The following is a 17,566-nucleotide window of genomic DNA, read 5'->3' as shown; positions in this document are numbered from 1 at the left end:
ACAGAGAATATAAAAGCAATTTTCATTGGCTATTCTACAGTTTGGAAAACCAAAGACATTACTTTAGAATCAGTTATAAAAACTCTTTCATTTCTTCAGTTTGGCAAATACCCCCAAATGAGAATACACACACACACACACACACACACACACAGAGTGAATATGTTGCTACAAAACTATAGACAAAAGAATAAATTAAAATACTTCAACAGTTTCAGGACTATATCACTCATTTTTTAAATTTCACTATAATATTATATTATAACAAATAACAATATTTTTATCTAGCATAAAAAGAATAATATCCACACAGAATAGGTCACTAATAAGGCAGTATCCTTGATTTAACAAAATATAACAAATATTTTGATGTTCACATTCCCATGTTGAACAAATAACATATTTTATTTTAACAAATAAATAACAAATATTACTTTACCTTTACATAAGCAGGCTGCTTCTCAAGGATTAAATCTGCTACTTTTTTAGACACCTGTAAGAACATACCATCAAACAAAGAAAGTAAGAAAAAAAACTCATGCTTCCTATTACATTTTATATTTTTTAAATTTCCAAGAATATTCTACAGGTCTTCCCTATAAATTTTTCAGTATGCTATGATCCCACATATTTCTCTGGGCTATGAAATTAGTAAGAGGTATACAGCACAGAGCACAGTACTCAACAAATGTTCATTATAACTGTTGAGTATCGTTATCTGATTTGACTAACATACACAAAAGTTTAATCATCTTTAAGAGTTCAGGATTTGCATTAAAAGATGAACTTGTTAAGATAAATAAGTGTTTAATCAACTGAATTTATGAAGACAATATCTGGGAAACAGAGAATGTCCTTGCACCCTGCAGATCCTTTTGTACCACATAAGAAGACAAATGGCATTTTGGTCCCTTTCCTCTGAAGAACTGAGAACATGTGTTTTTTGGAATGCTATGGAGATATTTCAGGTTTTCTGAGCCAATTCCATGAATAATGTTAATGCATGCAAGTTAGTTATAATGATTTTAAACATGAGGCTCTTATTTCACGATTTCAGGGGCCTCTGTCTGATTACACTATGAGATACCAAGTCTAGCACAAAGCATGGCACACTGAAGTTATTTAGTGAATGTTTGCTCAGGAAACACAATTGGTTCCCCTCCCCCAGGCCAACTGAGAACCAAACATTATTCACACACACACTTATGAATGGCATTAATCTTTTCACGTTTTCTTAATCTGCTTTGAAATTTTACATATATGTATAGATGTATATAGATATGAATTTGTACAGATGTACCCAGACGAAAACCCACCTAATTTTACCAAATTGGGTTTATTTTTTAAAAATAGAAAATGTAGCCCTGGCTGGGGTGGCTCAGTTGGTTGAGCGTCATCCCATGCACCAAGAGGTGACCATTTTGATTCCCGGTCATGGTATATGTCTGGGTGGTGGACTCTATCCCCAGTAGGGGGTGTGCAAGAGGCAGCCAATCAAAATTTCACTGTCACATCAATGTTTCTCTCTGTCTAAAATCAATAAAAACATACTTTTAAAAATAGGTAATGTAGTTATTGTTATTTTGCACTGTGCTAGGCAGTGTACTAAGTGATTTCCCTACATTATCTCAATTAGCACTCACGTCAATCTATAGAAATGGGTTACATGTTTCCTCATTTTCCAGATGAGTAATATTAAACATAGTAGTAACTACGTATAGACTGAATTTTATAAAAGTAGTTCAGCCTAACGTGAGGAAATACAGAATTACAGAATTTTATGGCACTAAAGAAAATGCTGGTCTAACCCATCACTTCACAGATAAAACAAAAGAGATTTATTTACCAATGCTAAGTGATTACAATTCAGCTTTTCTGAATCCTACACCTGTATTCTCTTTGGGTATATTTTAACAAGAAATGGGAATCTTTTATTCTGAGATAAAACAAACAAACAAACAAAAACTCCGTAACAAAACTGTGAGTAGTTTTGCATGACAAGGAGCCTAAAGGTACTTAGTAATCTGAAAAAAAAAAAAAAAGTTCAAAATTCTTTCATCACATTTAGAATTCCAGAGAAAAAACTTCCAGTTCTGAATAGGCATTAAATTTTAATATAAATGTATCAGTTGAGGGAAAAGTCATGTTAAGTATGATTTGTTTAGTATGTAACTATATTAGTTAAACCATAACACCTGAAAACATTACACCTTTATGCTGTGTTTCATTTACAGTTTTGTCACAAAGAAATGTGTTTTTTACTCACTGCAGCTTGTTGTTGTTTCAATTTGTCTCTGTACTCCTCTAATTCTTGCAAATTGAGAACAGGAGGGAGCTTCTAAAAAACAAATCCATTAGAGAAACGTAAAATAAATTGTTTAGTTTGGTGTCATTTACCTGTACACCTCTGACTTATGAACTGTGCATACAAAACAGTGTCACATCTCAATCATATTCATTCCTCCTGCCCCCTCTACTTCCCCTATTAGAGTCCAGACACAAAAGCCTACACATCTTTGTTACCCTACCCTCCGTGCTCCTTGCCCAGCCCACCATCTCCACTACAGCTGCCTCCCACCTCCAGGAAATCCCACTACCATTGGGACCCATGACTCCTACGCTAGGAGACACTGCTTTCATGATCTGTGACGGGAGAATTCCCCACGCTACCAGCACAGGTATATTCCTACTTCTCTACGACAGAATTCAAGGCGTATTTCCCCCCTGAAATGCCATGAGTAGTAAGTAAGCACCTCAGGGTGACAGTGACAGCTGTTGGAGTACATGCTAGATTATACATTGGCTTTCGAAGGACAGCATGGGAAACTACCAAAAGTGTATACCACTGTGTAGGTGCGAAGCTCCAACTTAGACTCCAAGTCTCAGTCAACTGATTGATGAACCCTCAGAATGAGATGGGGAATGCCTTTATATGTATTGCATATAAAGTATGGACATGCACATTGTGTTTGGTTTTGTCTAAAAACAAATTTCACTATTCTGGCTTTTTTTTTGAAATTCTTATAAATTTAAAATGCCAATGCTGTAAACATTATGGCACAGGGATACTTATGACTACACAATTATGCAGATATATATCCATGATTAAAAATCCTAGAGCTTTTTAAAACATATTTTACATAAAATAAAATAGAGGCAGCATATTAACATACTGTGTGTTAACAGTTAACAAAAATACAGAAATGTTTCCTGGACAAATATTCTACTCCTGCACTTAAGTTTACGTTTTTTAAAATAATTTCACCTTTAAACAATGCAGACAGTTCAGTGAATCACAATATGGTCATTACAGACCAATCCTGGTATCAAAAAATATAACATCCCTAAAAAGCATTAAAATCTCACAAATGTAATCATTGGGGGGGGGGCCTTTAGACAGGTTTTAATGAATTTTATTTTTTACCTCCAGCTCATATTTAACAATATCAAATGAGTCTGTAGAAAAATATATTTGTTCAATACTATTGATTAGTTCTTGTTCAGCTTGAGGATCACTAGGTTGTTCTCGAAGTTCTCGGAATTCCTCCTTTAAGGGAAAAAAAATCACAATTACAATTCTTGTAGCTGTTACAGTTCTATCTACATAGAAATAAATAATCAACTTTTTTAATAATCACAAATCCAGGGAATCATTCTGACAAAGGAGACAAACTGATAGAAAACAGGAAAGCTCAAGAAAATAGCCAAACACTAAAAACTATTCATCTATTGAAGAAAAAACAGCCAGTTTGATAATTCAGATTTGATTTTCAATTCCTTGTGTGCCAACTAGTAGTTGAGAGAACTTAAATGTTTAATGAAAGGAAAAAAAACAACCACCTAGTACCTGTCATACATACATACCACAGGTAGACACACTTTCATCATTTTACAACATTCTAAAATCTGCCTCACACAGATAAACAGGGAACAACATCTTAGTGACATTTGAGTCACAATCGGCACTGGACCCCTGAGAAGCTGACATCCCTCCTTCTGCTGAAAAATCTCACTGCTCAGCTAAGAAACACTGGCTCCAGAAAAGCTCCACAAGTTTAGCTCTGCAAGTCCATGAGACTTCCTTCCAAGTCTACTAATACTGCAACTAATGATATGATTATGAAACGAGTGCTCTACGTCGGATAAAATGCTCCTTCCTAACAATACACAGTGGGACTGCTATGACTTTATGTAACTGAAAAGAGTTTGACAGACAAATCCTACCCCTAATGTCAGCATCCTTACCTATGCAATTTCATTGCTTAATTGAATAAACCTTCAGTTAACTGGGAAATTTCAGTAATCCCGATACCCTCTCTTAACCACACTAATTAATCAAGACATTATTATAGATATATAACAATTTAGTCATTTGATCATACATTTAAGTACACAAAATGAAACTAGTATTTTAAATCATTTTATGTCATTAAAATAATACTTTGAAATTCTTAATGAATTCTCACTAAATAAATACACAAAAATTATATGGTCAATTAGAGGACATTATTTGCCAAATAGAAGTACTCTAGATTATTTTATTGCAGGGCACAGTTTTCAATAAAAAGAAAGCCTCATATTTATTTATTTTTTAAAAAAAGCCTTATAACATATATCAGTTAGGCTTTGATTGATATTTTACATTTGTAAACCTATTAAACATAAAATTATCTCCTCTGGATAGATCTAAGCTAAAATATTAGAGCAATAAATCTGAAGATCAAGAGAATATTTAATTGTTTAAGTTTAAAATTCCAGTAAATTTCAAAGAGAAAGCAAAGTAAGTGCATGAAAAAGAAAATGCCTCTTTAGTACCAAAGTTAAACTTTCAAAATACACTAACAAAAAAAGGTCAGAGATACAGCCATCACCAATTCAATATGCAATTAGATACTATGAGTACAGTAAGAAATGAGTGAGGGCTGTATTTGGGGGCGAAGATTTATCTACAGCACACTAATCTGTGTAGTACCCTGGACAGTGGTGCTGAAGAACAGACTTGGGTTAAACCCCCACCACTTACAGAAGGGTTCTCAGCTAGCCTACCCACAGGCAACCTCCCTGAATACAAATGTAAAATGACATTGACATAGGAAATGGGAAAAGAGATCAAAAATTTCTGGCAATCTCCCTCCCTAAAAGTCCACAGGCATTTTGAAAAACCAGCTTCAAATGCTGCAAGCTAAGGCTAGAAATAAGGTCCAAATAAGGATATGGTAATGTTGCCTCCCTAGGAATTCCACAGCACAAGTAGCAAATAAATGTACTTGGTACCACTCAAAACAAGACAAAACAAAAACAAACAAACAAACAAAAAACCCCTGAAGATTACAAAAATTACTAAGATTGGAAAACATCAGGTATGGAGCTAAACTAAAAATTGAAAGAGACTGCAATGAATGAGCACTATACCTTAAATGTATAAATGCCAATGACATATAACTACATGCTAAGTTATCCATACATCATCTAAATGATTGATCTAAAGGTAAAGACATTTGGGTTTTAGTTGCAACTCTGCTAATAACCTTGGACAATTTACTTCGTTTCTCCATGCCTAGTTTTTGTCACCTACAAAGGACACACACACACATACACACACACAAAATGACAGTGAAACAAATATCCAAAGTTATAAGAATGCCAAAGGAAAAACATGATTTCATTTATAAATATCTCATAAGTGTACATTTCACAAATGTGATGAATCTGGGGGGAAAAAGTACAATCGGTGTATGTATATAAAAGGTCAAATGTCATTTCTTCCTGGAGAACTGAGCAATTATATCACAGAGAGCAGGCAAACTCGTATAATTTCAGAGAACTGACATGTAACACTTGCCACGGTAAGTAACTTGGAATAAGGAAAGGGATAAAACCAAGAAAGGCAGAAAAAGAAACACAGCACCTAAAATAGGATTCAATCAAAAACAAATGCCCACCACTATATTCCTATAAAATACCCTCTCCTTTCACACAACTTAGTGGCTCCTGTGTGAAAACATAAATCTAACCTCATTCAAACTCCACTCTGTTTAGAATCCCGAACACCTTTTTATCCCACTGCACTTGTAGCTATAAGACTGTTTCTCCTAATCGTCTCCAAAGGCTTCCTCGCCCTTAGTTGTGCCTGCTCGATCGGATTACACACTTGAGAACTGAGATTTCTCCCTGTTACTCCATCACTATGCCCTGCAGCGCCAAGTCACACTGTAGATAATAATCACTGAACAAACTGAAATTAATTGCACAGTAAGTTATATTTTTAAAAAGAAATATAAAAGAACAAAAGAAAGGAAAAACAACGTATTCTTGTTTTGATAGGCAAATTTTCCCACAAACTCTGCATGAAAGATTTATGTCTTCTAACTAGAAATAACAATAAATGTTAAATGATTTTAGGGATATTTTATGCATGTAAATTAGGAAAAAAACAAAGCATCTAGATTGCATATTCTTCCCACAATTACTCAATAATTTTGCCATTATGTAACTGGTTTCCTAGGATTGGAGATATACAAAAAGCCTAATTCTTCACCTAAATCAAAACCAAATTTGCAAGCCAATATATATGTATGAGGTAAAGTTTTATGCAAATAAAATAAACAAAAGATTTCCTACAAAAAAAAATTAAAAGGCAAAATCAGGAGAACAGAACAAATGAAACTCCTTATACCATATTAAAATACAACATTTCTTTAAGGTACAGTAATATTAGATATTTAAGGTAGGTACTATTTCTAAAAATTTTAAAGGACTTTATTTTTTATAGTAAATTTTATGTCACATATAGTAACTAAAAAATCCATATTATCATCAATAGTGGTAGAAAGGTTCTGAAAAACTTGAAATTTCAAAAATAATTTGTCAATAACTACAGACCATCAACTATGCCACAGCTTGCCTGCAATGGTAATCAACTACACCTAAAATAAAGAAAAAGTACATCAATGTCACCCCAGAATTAAAGCTGGAGTAAAACTATAATTAAAGTAATAAACTAAATTGTAAAGGACTAAAAACAAAAGTTCTTTCTGGAAAAATAAAATCTCTTTCACATACAATCAGGAGGAAATAATCTGCCTACTTTCAAAGCTCTATACCTTTCCCACTCAAGTCATATATTTCAATTTAACTTTTTTAAAAATTCCCACAATGTAAAAATCCTCAACACTAGGTCATACACAAAGACAGCTTTCCTCTCAAATAGTTGCTAAAGTAATAGGATGAAGATGAATAAACAATAATGATGCAAGGCAGAAGTAAGGAAAGCAAGAGGAGGGAGAGGAATAACAATAACGATGCAGAGCAGAACAGAAAGGAGATAGAGAGGAACAAAGGGCATCCGGGAAGAGTGAGTTCATATCTGATGTAAGGCTGGCGTTTAGAGAATGTGAGAAGGGGTAAAATTTCAAATTTGAGAAATTCTGGGGATAAGGTGATAAATATAAAGCAAAGCACATGTAAAACCAGTGTCGTATAAAGCATACGACAAGTTAAGCAACAGAAGGTGGCTTCCACAGGGTAGAAAAATGTCCCGGGGAGAATGTGCATGTACACCAAGAGGCAATAAAATGCAACAATTAAGACTTTAAAAAAATAAAATATATTTTAATATATACTAGAACCATATTTTTCCCTTAATAGAAATAAAACATATTCAACACATATATCACTGTGTCAAGTGCTACATCAAAAAAGCATACATATTCAGTATTTTCTTAGCATAATAAACTAAGCAGGATTATTTTAGGAAAGTGGTAGACAACAAAGAAGTTATTCGATATTTTAGAGTCTCTCTTCTAGCAGTTACAATACACTATAAGGTTGCATATAATATTACCTAGCCTATTTTTCTATTTATATCATCTTTGAGATAAAGCTACATGAACATACATATAAAAAATACACATCATAAATGTAACTCTATGAAAAATAAAGAAAAACAATCAGAAATTTAAGTCAACATTTTAGCCAAGCCATTATTCCTCTCAACATAACAACAAAAGGTTTTATAAGAGGATTCAAGTCTACAAAACAAGTGGAGCCCTCAAGTGTAAGGTGTTATAAAACATTTCCAATGTATTCCTGGTTTCTAAGGAAGTAGGCTATAAATTTACAAAGCAATTTCTCACTTAAGGATTCATCTCTTAAGGGACCATATTCAAGTTTAGGAGAGAAAAAGAAAAGATTACAAATTTTGCATTTAACCACTACTTTCAAATTATACAAAATACCACATTAATTAGAAATTCAAACCCAAGTTCAGGACTTTCAATTCTATTCACTTTCATATGTGTAAAAAGTTATAAACAACTTAATGGTTCTCCTTACCTTATTAAATAAAATACTCTCTTTTATTTTGAAAAACAATTTAGCCTAATTTTTAAGCCCACAGAACAGCTTGGAAGCTTATAATCCTCAGCAGCAGGTTTTTATTCAAACTAAACGATGAATACAAAATCTTCATTTCACAGATGAGGTTTCAAAACCCCACAGAAAAATTATAAAGTGGAATATTGAAGTTGCAAACCAACTTCAGTTTCTGCACTTAGCTTGTTAGACCACAGTTCACATCACATACCTGAATGGCAGAACACACTGTGCAGGGAGGGTGTAGGGAGAAAAGGGAGAACTTTTACACTTGAATAGTATGAATTTGGGTTTCCCAAGATATAGCTTATCAAAGGCTATTTTTTAACTGTTTGTACTGTTCATCAGTCAACCATAAGAAAGTTATTCTGTTATAATAAATTCTAAAAATGGAAATCATAGTCTCATCAGAGTTAATATCACATTAGAGCTCTAATTGAGAGCAAAAGAATAGTTTACTATCACAATCTAAAAGGAAGAACAAATGCATAAATTTTTAATATTCAATCAGCATTATAAAATCATCACTCACTGAACAAAAATGGGTTTTCCGTTTCCAAATGAAATAGGATTCAAGATCACAGATACCCTAAAACCATACATATATCATATAAATTTGTAATGAATTGCCAGATGTCTGATTATGTGGGGAAATGGCATATTTTCTTAAAATCCCACTAGAACGACAATAATAATCCATCAAGGCAGCGGTTCATCAGTTTGTATTTGTGTGTTTTAAATAAAACATAGCTTTTAAAGCCTAGCCCGTTTTTCTTCAGTCTTTCAGTGCCCTCTAGTGGAAGACTAGTGAGGTTACAATTTGAAAGGAGGTTTCAGCAAAATGACTTAGTTTTTTATAAAAGGTTATAAAAATAAGCGGCATTATTTTAATCCTACTTTATACCACACATAACTGATAAAAATAATGTATTTTGATCACTTTCTATGCAATAATGGCATTCTAAATATACACAAATTTGTTTTTAGAGATATTTCTTTAAAATGTCTTTAAAAGATATTGATATAGATCATGAAATAAAATTGATTTTATTCATAGAATTGTACTGAGTTATTAACATGCACAGAAAATTAGAAAGCAAAACTTTCATATTTGATACTCTGCCAAATATTTTTTATTTACTTCTCTTATTCAATAATTATATTTTAACAAGTATTTCCTAAATTTATTCATATGGAAAGAAAAACATTAAAGACAATAGATTTAGAGACAGCAATATTTTTAAGCGATATTTAAATTTCTCAGCTTCTGTGAACAACATCAAGCTATTTGCCACATGCCTGTCTATCTGGAGTTAATACTGAAGAAAAGACACATGACAAATTGAGAGAAAAATCCACTGTACAACTCTTAATTTTGTTTTCATTCAGATTTCAAACATCTTTTCAGAGCCTCTCTAAAAGGAGAACTACTATCTGCCTGGCTTTATGCCTTAGTGGTTGAGCGTCAACCTATGAACCAGGAGGTCACGGTTCAATTCCCCTTCAGGGCACATGCCAGGGTTGCAGACTAGATCCTCGGCAGGAGGTGTGTGAGCGGCCACCGATTGATGGATGATTCTCTCATCATTTTTGTTTCTATGTCTTTCTCCCTCTCCCTTCCTCTCTGAAATCAATAAAAATATTTTTTTCTTAAAATAAGAATTGCTCTCTATTCTGAGAAAAGACATCACAGCAGCTTCAATCCGTGTCCGAAAACCTCAGTGCTTCCCATTCCTTCACATTCCACATCCAATAAAGTCCTCACTCCTAAATTCTGCTTTTTAAATCTCTCAAATTTAATGCTTCTCTTTTTCTAAACCTCCTTTTTAATCAGTACCCTAGTGTCCAGGATTTCCACTAAAAAATTCACCTACACACTAGTTATCCTTCTAAAATAAATTCATTGCCAACTCTAGCAGATCCTGCATTAACTTCTACCTACTCAAATCCTCTCCTGCCTGTGCTCCCACTGTGCATACTCTAATACAGACCTTAACTGTTCGTCCACTATTCAGCAATTACCTATTTTTGCTTGTTTCTCCCACACAGACTGAAGTAGGAACAGTCTTATACCTCTTTGCATCTTCAAAACTTAGGGACCGTGGCTCAATAAATGATTGCCAAATGCACTGTGTGAATGATCTTTTATGATTTGCTATAAAAGAAGGGTTAAAATATCAAAGCTTCTGAAAGCCAGAGGAGCCTAATCTCATTAGTGGTTTAAAACAACACAGTTAAATATTGTCAGCCATGAGTGCCTAAGAAAAACTCTAAATGATTTTGCAGAGGCATGGTAGAGTCCCTCGGTACCACCTGCAAGATACCTGTTTTAAATGATATGTAATCCTAAATTAAAAGTTGCTATCCCAATCACTAAAGCTAAAAAAGTCCCCTAGTCATAAACTTCAATACTTATCTTGTCTATTACAGATACCAATATACTCATCTTCCAAAAAATTGCTCAGTGCATTCTTTTGAATATGTATTTTTATATATCTCATACAAATATTACAATATAGAAAATAGAAAATATCAGAGCTAAAAAAGCTCTTGAAAATCATCTAGCCTAATCACATCTTTTCACAGATGAGGACACCGAATCAGAAAGCAATTAAAATGACTTCCCTTTAATAAGTTGAATGTTTAACTCACTATTTGAATCCAGCTCTCTTGGCTCTTAATTCAGCACACTTTTCTTATTCGTGGCAAAGTACTGAAAACAAAGCTCTGTAATTATAATTAGTGTGTGATTTTAGGGCTCTTTTTCATAGATACTAAGAAGGAAAATCCATTTATCTTACTTCACAGAAGTATTTTAAATGCTAGGAAACACATTCTGCCCAAACTCCCAGAATGCTAACAAATAGAAACACTACAGAGTAGGCAGGTATTAAATAAATAGTTGTGGGATGGATACAAAAACACTTTATTTTATTTAGACAAATATATTTCAAGTTTTAACTACAACAGATATTTCTTTTGTCCCCTTGCCTTATACTTTTCTTAAATGAAAAAAATCAAAGACATAGTTAATAGTAAACATAGCTTGAGTCCTATTTGTATTTATAAGTTAGTGAAATCAAGGCCTTAAGCAAACCTTATCTTTAAAGAATATCAGAAAGAAATATTTCAGTAAAAATGCATAAAATAATGTTAATATTAGTACTCTTTTTCACATTGATGATACGGAACCATTATGGAAGTGCTATGGAAAGTATTTAAAGTTTAGATGTAGATTTAAAAAGTTCTGAATAGTGATATTTTATTTTTTAATCAGTATTTAACAAATAATACTCTCAAATATAGTCCTAATAAGTTCTATAACTGCTAACCATGTAGCTATTATGATTATTATATATTCTAATAAATTTGTTCGTAATTATTATAACCAAATAAGTAGAAACCTTTCACATAATTCAAAAAGTATAAAGTTCTTTAAATGATTGACAAATTTAGTCAGTAAATACTATATCAATTAATTTCTTACACTCTTACTATTGCATGAAAATCCCATTAATTTGAAATAACTTCCTTTTTTTTAGAATACTTCCCCTTAATCCATTCTCATTATTAATTCTTTGGTCAATGGTTCCTAAACTTAGCTCCACATCTGAATCACCAGGGATCCTTAAACATTCCTGACACCCAGCTCCACCCAGACTGTGAACTAACTGGAATGGGGCACCCGGCTCCACCCCAGACCCTGAATTAACTGGAAAGGGGAACGGCCTGGGTGCTGCTAATTCTAATGTGCAGCAATTTGGACACCATTGGCTCTGAACTATTTAAGCTACAATTTTTGAAGTCTGTCATAAAGCTTCCTTTCCTAAAGCAACTTCTGTAAGCAATCCTAATTTTTTTTTAACTTTTCTATATTATTCTCTCCACCAAAGTTCCAAATTTCCAGTATATGGATTGACTCACATCTCCTCTTAAAATGGGATAGAGTGTCATTGTGTCTACAAAATGCAGAAACTGTACCTCATGATTTCTAAGGTTTCTCCCCACTTCGAATTTATATAGTTCTCAAAAAAAAAAAATCAATCGTACTTTCTGGATTACCAGCCACACCTAATGCCCTTCTTCAGTTTTCCTTCTAGCTTCCTTTTTCCAGTGAGTTCAACCATAGGAAATTTGCCAATTAGACCATTTTAAACCTAAACAGCCATTTCATATGATCCATCCGAATATCTTCCTTCTACTTATCCTTTATACTAGAAACTTTAATGTAATACAACCCAAGCTAAACTATTTCTTTCTGGAAAACCCCACTAAAATCAAAATTCCTTGTTACAACTTAAAAAGACATTATGACAAGAAAAGGAAATAGAAATGGATCCATTCCTAAAGACCAAGAATGCCTTTTTTATGTTCTATCTACACTTGAGTAAGGTTGAGCTATTAAATGAAGTTAATGTTTAAAAGTTTCTCTAGCCCTGGCCATATAGCTCAGTTGGTTAGAGCATGAATCCGATATGCCAAGGTTGCAGGTTTGATCCCTAATCAGAGTACATACATTAATGCATAAATAAGTGGAACAATAAATCGATGTCTCTCTTTCTCTCTCTCAAAATAATCAATACATTTTTTAAAAATTAAAAGTTTCTCTATATAATTATTTATACATTGACTACTTAAAAAGCTTAAACTGTTTTTCTTGTTACTTCTTGCACTAGGATATCAGGGGAACTCAAGCTAAGATAATGTTCTATTTTCTTATTGAAGTATTACTGATAATACATTATATTCCTTTCAGATATACAACATAACTTGATATTTGTAAATACTATGAAATGATCATCACAATGAGTCTAGTTAACATCCATCACCATACATAGTTACAGAATTTTTTTCTTGCTGTACTATAGGTACCATGCTATACATTACATCCCCTTAACTTATTTATTTCATAGCTGGAAGTTTGTACCTTTTGACTCCCTTCACCCGTATCCCATTTTGCCCACCTTCTGTTCTCCACCTCTGCCAACCACCAATCTGTCTCTTTATATATGAGCTTGTGTGTGTGTGTGTTGTTGTTGTTGTTGTTGTTGTTATATTCCACATAAAAGTGAGATCATATAGTATTTGTCTTTCTCTGTTTGACTTATTTCACTTAGCACAAGGCCCTCGAGGCCTAGCCATGTTGTCCCAAATGGCAAAATTTCATTCATTTTTATGGCTGAATAATGTTCCATTATGTATATCTTTAATCTGCTGATCCAACAATGGATACTTAGATTGTTTCCATATCTTGGCTATTGTAAAATACTACAATGAACGTGGGAACGTGGTGTTTTCATTTCCTTCAGATAAATACCTAGAAGTGGAATTGCTGGATCATATGGTAGTCCTCTTTTTAATTTTTTGAGGAACCACCATAACGTTTTTTAACAGTGGCTGCACCAAGTTACATTCCAACCAACAGTGAACAAGGTTTCCTGTTCTCCACATCCTCACCAACACTTGTTATTCCCTGTGTTTTTGTTAACAGCCATTATAACAGGTATAAATTATTATTAAGTTAAAAAAATACCTACCTAAGCTTCACTACTGGGTACCTTGCGTTTTAAACCTATATATACTACTATAATATAATGTAAGCATTTTCTGTGCAATACATTTTATTGTTTAAAACCCAAGCTCCAAAATATTGTATAATACCATTTTATAAACAAATAAAAAGAGGGTTCTTCCTACCCTGACTACTTAATGCAAAATAACCCCCAGCTTCATGAAATTTATCTCATCACCCTATTTTCTTCATAGAATTTGTCACAATTTCCAATCTCTGTGTTTACTGTTTTCCCTCTACTTGAACCTAAGTAAGCTCTCTGACAACAGAAGACTTTTGTTTTCTGGAAAAGACTACTTGCTATTGCCAGTCCCTAGGGAATAGAGCACATAGTAAATGCTCAACTAATTTACTGAATATGCACAGGGAAAACACCAGAAGGCGATGTCAACCTTGACTGTTAACACTGGTGACTTTCTTTTTGGTGCTTTTTCTGATTACCATGTTCTCTGTTCACACTACATATTAATTTTTTATTAAATAAAAATGGTATTTTAAAGTAGTCATTTCAAATTAATATTTTATATGTTGTTTCAGTGCTTTTAATAATTTGAAACTTTATTTTTTTTTAAAATATATTTTATTGATTTTTTACAGAGAGGAAGGGAGAGAGATAGAGAGTTAGAAACATCGATCAGCTGCCTCCTGCACATCTCCTACTGGGGATGTGCCCGCAACCCAGGTACATGCCCTTGACCGGAATCGAACCTGGGACCTTTCAGTCCGCAGGCCGACACTCCATCCACTGAGCCAAACCGGCTTCGGCTAATTTGAAACTTTAAAGATCTTTTTTAAGCCAATAAAGTTCAGATCATCAAGAACCAGAACATTAATTTTAAAGCAATTATATAAAAGTAAATTTTTTAACATGTATATCATCACTAATCATCAGGGAAATGCAAATCAAAACCACAAACAAACAGCACTTCACACTTGTTAGAATGGCTATTATAAAAAAGACAAGAGATAAATGTTGGTCCGGTGTGAAGAAAAGGGAACCCTGTACCCTGTTCGTGGGATTACAAACTGGTACAGCCACCATGGAAAACAGTATAGAGGTTCCTCAAAAAATTAGAAATGGAATACCATACTACTACCCAGCAATGCCATTTCTGGGCATCTAATATAAAATAAATAAAAACAGGATCTTGAAGAGATACCTGCAGTCCCATTTTCACTGCAGCATTATTCACAATAGCCAAGTTAGGGAAATTATCTAAGTTTAAGTCAATGGATGAATGGATTAAAATATGTTACACAGACACACAGAAATAGTAAAATTCAGCCATGAGAAAGAAAGAAATCCTGCCATTTGCCACATGGAGAATGCATTATGCTAATTGAAATAAGTCAGACAGAGAAAGACAAATACTGTATCATATCACTTATGTGTGGAATCTAAAAAAGCAAAACTTACAGAAATAGGGTCCAGAATAGTGGGTACCAGGGATTTCAGGGTTGAAGGAAATGAGATATTGGTCAAAGAATACAAACTTCCAGTTATAAGATAAATAAATTTAGGGGATTCATTAAAAATTATATATATAGATATAGATATATATCTAGATAGATATATATATCCTACTTATAAGGTAACATCTAAGTTATGAAAAATACTCAACATTCAAGTTATACCAAGCTATTGAGAGGAGCAGAGCATGCCACCCTAAAACATGACTTTTTGGGATACTGATTACTTTAAGCTCGTTACTTTTAAGAAAATGAAAGAGTCAGAAAGACACTTTGACCTTCCCCCTAACTGCTCAAAAGAATGTAAATAGAGGACCTGCTTAAGGAAGGGAGCTATCATTACAGATGACTAAGTTTAATATGAACAAAGTGTAATATACAGGGAGGAACCTAGCAAGATCCATTTGACCGCAGTCCTCTGTGTCCCATTGTTAAACATGGCCCAGCAAACATTTGTTTACCAAACATTTGCTTTGCTATCCCAACGTGAATTACCTTCCTGCCCTTTGATGTCCCAACCACTACTCCCCCTTTCTCCTTAGCTCAGGATGTCCTGTAAGCTTCAACTGCCCCATGTGTCCTCCAGTCCCATATTCTTAAGCTATCCAATAACTTAATAAATGTTATTGTTTCCTCCTGTTAATCTGTCTCATGTCAATTTGATCAGACCTGCCAGAAGAACTGAGAAGGAAAAGGGGAAATTTTCCCCTAGCCCACACTATGCTGTGTAGGAAATTTCTGAACATGAGTCCTCTTAACTTTTAATTTCAGAACTGACTGCCAACTGCACCTATATCAAACTTAGTCTACTAACTAGAGCTCTGCCACTCCACAACTCTGACGTTCTCAAAAGTACCCAGAGTAGCAGGCAGCAGTCGGCTCACCCTGCAGCACTTGAGATGTTTCAGGAGAGAACAAACAGGCACAAGAAGCATGTAAGGCTTTCTTAGTGTAAGGCCAAACTTAAGCTTAGAGCATTAATACTGATTTTACCATTAACTTTTACAACTTAACTAACTTAGCTTCTTAGTATGTGTCAATGAGACCAATTCCCAGGCTTTACAGTTGTTGACCTTGTGATCCCAGACTTGTCTCTCTACCCAGCGCCAGTCATCTGAAAAGTACACACCACTGGTCACTGAGGGGGCGAAGGGTGGGAACTCAGTAAGAAAGCCATGTAGTAAGAGCATCATAAATTCACTTCCTATTACTACTGGAAGAATATCATGGCTCATGTTTTAAAGACAACAGAAAGTTCTTAGGCAATACAGTTATGTGCTTTAAAAACAAAAGAGGCTCAGTTATCAATTTTGCATTAATTATGAAATATTTAAGGCAATCTAATTCAAAGTATGTTCATAATGCACGATAATCTTTATTTCTTAGGTCAAAGAAATAAAGAGAATTATTTGTCTATTAGGATTTACAGTTTATCTCTTAGTTCCCAATGTTACCACATTACAAAAAACTATTCAAAATGCCTCTTTAAGGTTTTTGTCTGAGCCATTTAATGGAAAAAGGTGGCTAGAATGTTATTATATTTGGAGAGTTAGTTTGGGTCAGACCTAAAATAAAGACTAAGCAGTAAATACAAAATTCACTTTGGGAGGTAAAGCACCTCAAAGAGATGGGGGATTATCCTCGTAAGCAGCTGACACTGAGGTGTGACAAGAGGCCTTCTGACTGGCAATGCCAGCCACAGAAAACAAACAGTCGTTTCAAATACGCATGATCCACAAATTGAAAATCACAAGAGCGTACATTCAGAAGAACAAGCTTTAATCTGTGATGGTGCTGCTATTCAAGGAGGCAGCTCCAAGTGGCAAGGACCCAGAGAGAACCCGCGGGGATTTATTTACTTAACAATGGTTAATAAATCTCCTGAGGGGAAGCCAGCGAGCCTTCAAAAACACCTACAGAATTTATAAATTGAGCAGCTCACATGAGTATCAGGGGACTAAATTCTAAGATATCTATACTTTGGTATAAGTTATGCTTTAGCTACTTATTCAAAACTCTCTCCTCTGTAACAAAAACATAATTAACTATGATTTTTGACTCAGAGTGTTATAGCACAGAAGTCTATTATTCATTTTATTTCTCCAAATTACAGCAGATAAATCAATAAGAATATATATATATATATATATA

At 33.8% G+C, this 17,566-nt stretch overlaps 1 protein-coding gene across 9 annotated transcripts in view; it reads right to left on the bottom strand.

Moving 5' to 3' along the window:
- VPS50 (VPS50, EARP/GARPII complex subunit) overlaps positions 1–17,566 on the bottom strand; it is a 125,666-nt gene that overhangs the window by 100,230 nt on the left and 7,870 nt on the right. For all 9 annotated transcript variants that reach the window (XR_002828278.1, XR_002828279.1, XM_006084955.3 and 6 more), the window contains exons 3-5: positions 3,425–3,547; positions 2,267–2,338; positions 440–493 (exon numbers count right to left, since the gene is read on the bottom strand). Coding sequence is in view for 7 of the 9 variants with exons in the window: in XM_006084955.3 (XP_006085017.1) it covers positions 440–493; positions 2,267–2,338; positions 3,425–3,547 (249 nt within the window). In the remaining 2 variants the exon portion in view is untranslated. The remainder of the gene's footprint in view (positions 1–439; positions 494–2,266; positions 2,339–3,424; positions 3,548–17,566) is intronic.

This window comes from Myotis lucifugus, unplaced genomic scaffold, assembly GCF_000147115.1.
Source record: "Myotis lucifugus unplaced genomic scaffold, Myoluc2.0 scaffold_15, whole genome shotgun sequence".
Taxonomy (NCBI): domain Eukaryota; kingdom Metazoa; phylum Chordata; class Mammalia; order Chiroptera; family Vespertilionidae; genus Myotis; species Myotis lucifugus.
Note: the sequence above shows the minus strand (reverse complement) of the source record. Positions and strands in the feature narration are given on the sequence as shown.